Raw genomic sequence first — 2,839 nt, 5'->3', positions numbered from 1 at the left:
TCTCACCACCATGAAGATGGAAGAATTATGGTATCTAGAGCCCCCCCCAGATGACAAAATTGGATTTTAGACCTACTTTGATAATACCACTTTTCTGTATCACCTCTCCATCACCTTTATATAAACACTCAAACCCACAAAACCACATTCAAAATCTCATCTGTGCACATAAAAACATCCCAAACTCCCTGAAGATGTAGGAAAAATGGTGTTTGGGGCTCCCACACATTGACCAATTTTGATTTGAGACCCAGTTTGATAGCAGCACTTTTGCATAATCTTCCTCCATCACCTTCATATCCACACTTATAATCTCAAATTATCATATTCAGCTGCCGCTCTGCCATAAAACACACACACACACCCTGATTATGTAGGAAATATGCTGATTGGAGCCCCCCCAGATGACAGAATTGAATTTCAAACCCACCTTCATAATACCACTTTTCCCTATTCCCTCTCCTTCCATCTGAAAAAGCCCAATACTGACACTACTTAATGGGACCAGGGATGCTTTTGAACAAACCACATTGGAATCAATTCCAACAAGTTCATAATTGTATTTGTAAGGTTGTAAGTGACCACTTATTAAGAGTTAAGTCTGCTATACTTTGATCTTCATCTTCATTAACTCTGATCATAAAAAAAGAGCGTGGTCCCTCTTCCTCCAGTTACTGAAAAAAGGACCTCAGTTGGTTAGCATGTTGTATGTATTGACACAAAAGGTTGTTTTAATCCAAAAAGAAAGTGTTGATGGATAGCTTGAGTGTCTATAATGTACCCATAGACGCTCAAGCTAATTTGATATAACCATAGGGGTTTTGTATGCTGTGCATAATCAAATGAATATCAAAGAAGGTGCTACCCGTTTGTATGTTTTGAGATGCAAACCAATTGGAATTCCACATTTGTCGAAATTGTCGTTCCTAGCTTGATCTGTCCAAACGAAAAGGTCACATCATCGGAAAAGCTCAAGCTGATATGAACTAGGGGTTTATGAACTGGTGTGAGAGGTATCAACTGGTGCTAGCACCGGCTGATATCTCTTTCAACAAATCCCTTACTTTTCGCTATCTCATCCCTCTCTTTCATTTTCCTTATGCCTTCAAAGGGTCGTTCTGTGAATTGTCTGACTGGCCCCCCTAAAAAAAAGAGAGCCTGTATTGTTCTACCTGGTTCAGAGGCAGCTCAACTTGTAGCCAAGAACGAGGCAAATGAGACCGAATGGGTTAAAAAACGTACCCAACAACTGAAAGATGCTCTAGCTAACCTTCCAACTCCGTCCACATCTGTAACAATGCAAAATGTTAGTCTAATTGATATATCAAACGCTGAACACAGGGAAAGCTCAGAAGACGATGAAGAACCCAACGACATTGACAACAATCTCATCTCGGACCAACTTCCTCATACCGAAGATGCTGAAGCGCCACCAAATACCACCACAACCTATACCGAATATGTTAAAGGAGCTTATTATAAATCAAAGCAACTGAGAGATGCAAGAAATTGGGCCAAGGTATTACCAGAAATGTACATGGCCTACATGACCTGTGCTCAACTTACTTCACGCTGGGGTGACAGCTCAGCGTGGAATATAGATCGAAACGAACAGTGTCACTGTGCGGCGAGTGACCTGAGGCATCGGAAGGTTGATACGGTCGACATCTTAGGTTTGTATATTCTTTCTATAGCGGGTTTAAGATAGTCCATACTTTCTTATTCGGATTCCTTACAATTATTCTTGAATTGAATGTTTTAGAACGCAAGCAGCTGGAGATTACATTTTGTAAATGTGTCCCTGATCAAGTTCGTCTCATTCGTATGGGATTCATCGGCGGCGCTCCGGTTCATCCTGAGGCGGCGTATTCGATTCGCCTACTGAGGCTACATCATCACATATGGAAGTATTGTACCGTACGTACACAAGGATTCTCGCTAGCTTTGGACGAATTCTTGGACGCACACAGTCCACTCATGCTGGTTGAGAAAACTAATGAGGTATGTACACTGAGTGAAAGAATGACTTACAATTTTAACTGAGGATATATTTCTTTCAAAATATTTCTTTCAGCCTCGCCTATGGAGACGTACTCTTTCTTTGGCCATTGATGCATTCAGACACATGCTGAGAATGGAAGAGGAGCTTACCATCCGAGCCTTACTGCTCACAGCCCTTCAAAGACTGGCCGATATATGTCCTCGGTGCTTTGGACCACTCCAAGAAAACGGCGAACCCGACGAAGCCGACTATGTAGTCTGCTGTGACGGCAACTTTCAGCATCGCCGACACAAAGCTGCTAGTAATGAGTCCGAGGAGAAAGAGGTATTGATACCATCTCTATTCATCCATCCAGATAAAGTAGCCAAGTGGGACCCGGGTCTTTCAAAGCAGGAACAGGAAAAGGAATATAAAGTATGTATTCAGATTGAATTTTAGTGAACAAGGTTGAGTTTTCTTTATTGCTGACATTCATTTTGGATAGGACCAGTGTACGTCTCAGCACACCGCTGCTGCAGATCACCGAGGTGCAAGTACTTGGAAGGGTTGCGATGAGTGCGGACTAATTGGGATGGCTTGTCGCCACGACCATGTCCTGACGTTTGTGAACGTGGTCAAAAGTGGAGAGAAGTAAGACAGTCTTACCTATCTATCATCTGCACTTGACTGATTATCTTTGATCCTTTCAATTTGTGCCAATATCAGGCAGTTCTTTGTGCTGGCTATGATTGACCAGTTGATTAAACAAACACGCGAAGTGGGCAAGCCTAACAAGCGTATTGCAATTCTATATGACATAGGATGTACACTTGAAAAAAGTATCTTGAAGGTATGTAG

The 2,839-nt window shown here is 42.1% G+C and overlaps 1 protein-coding gene across 1 annotated transcript; it reads left to right on the top strand.

Moving 5' to 3' along the window:
- Window positions 1–1,099: 1,099 nt before the first annotated feature.
- MELLADRAFT_89220 (uncharacterized protein) lies at window positions 1,100–2,440 on the top strand (the record flags this gene model as incomplete). Its single annotated transcript, XM_007404594.1, has 3 exons — window positions 1,100–1,673; window positions 1,763–2,001; window positions 2,075–2,440. 3 exons carry the CDS (start codon window positions 1,100–1,102, stop codon window positions 2,438–2,440), a joined length of 1,179 nt encoding a protein of 392 aa, XP_007404656.1.
- Between the last annotated feature and the right edge of the window lie 399 nt (window positions 2,441–2,839).

The sequence above is a fragment of the Melampsora larici-populina genome, assembly GCF_000204055.1.
Source record: "Melampsora larici-populina 98AG31 unplaced genomic scaffold MELLAscaffold_2, whole genome shotgun sequence".
NCBI classification, from domain to species: Eukaryota; Fungi; Basidiomycota; class Pucciniomycetes; order Pucciniales; family Melampsoraceae; genus Melampsora; species Melampsora laricis-populina.
The sequence above is the reverse complement of the archived record's forward strand: the minus strand, read 5'-3'. Positions and strand labels throughout refer to the sequence as shown.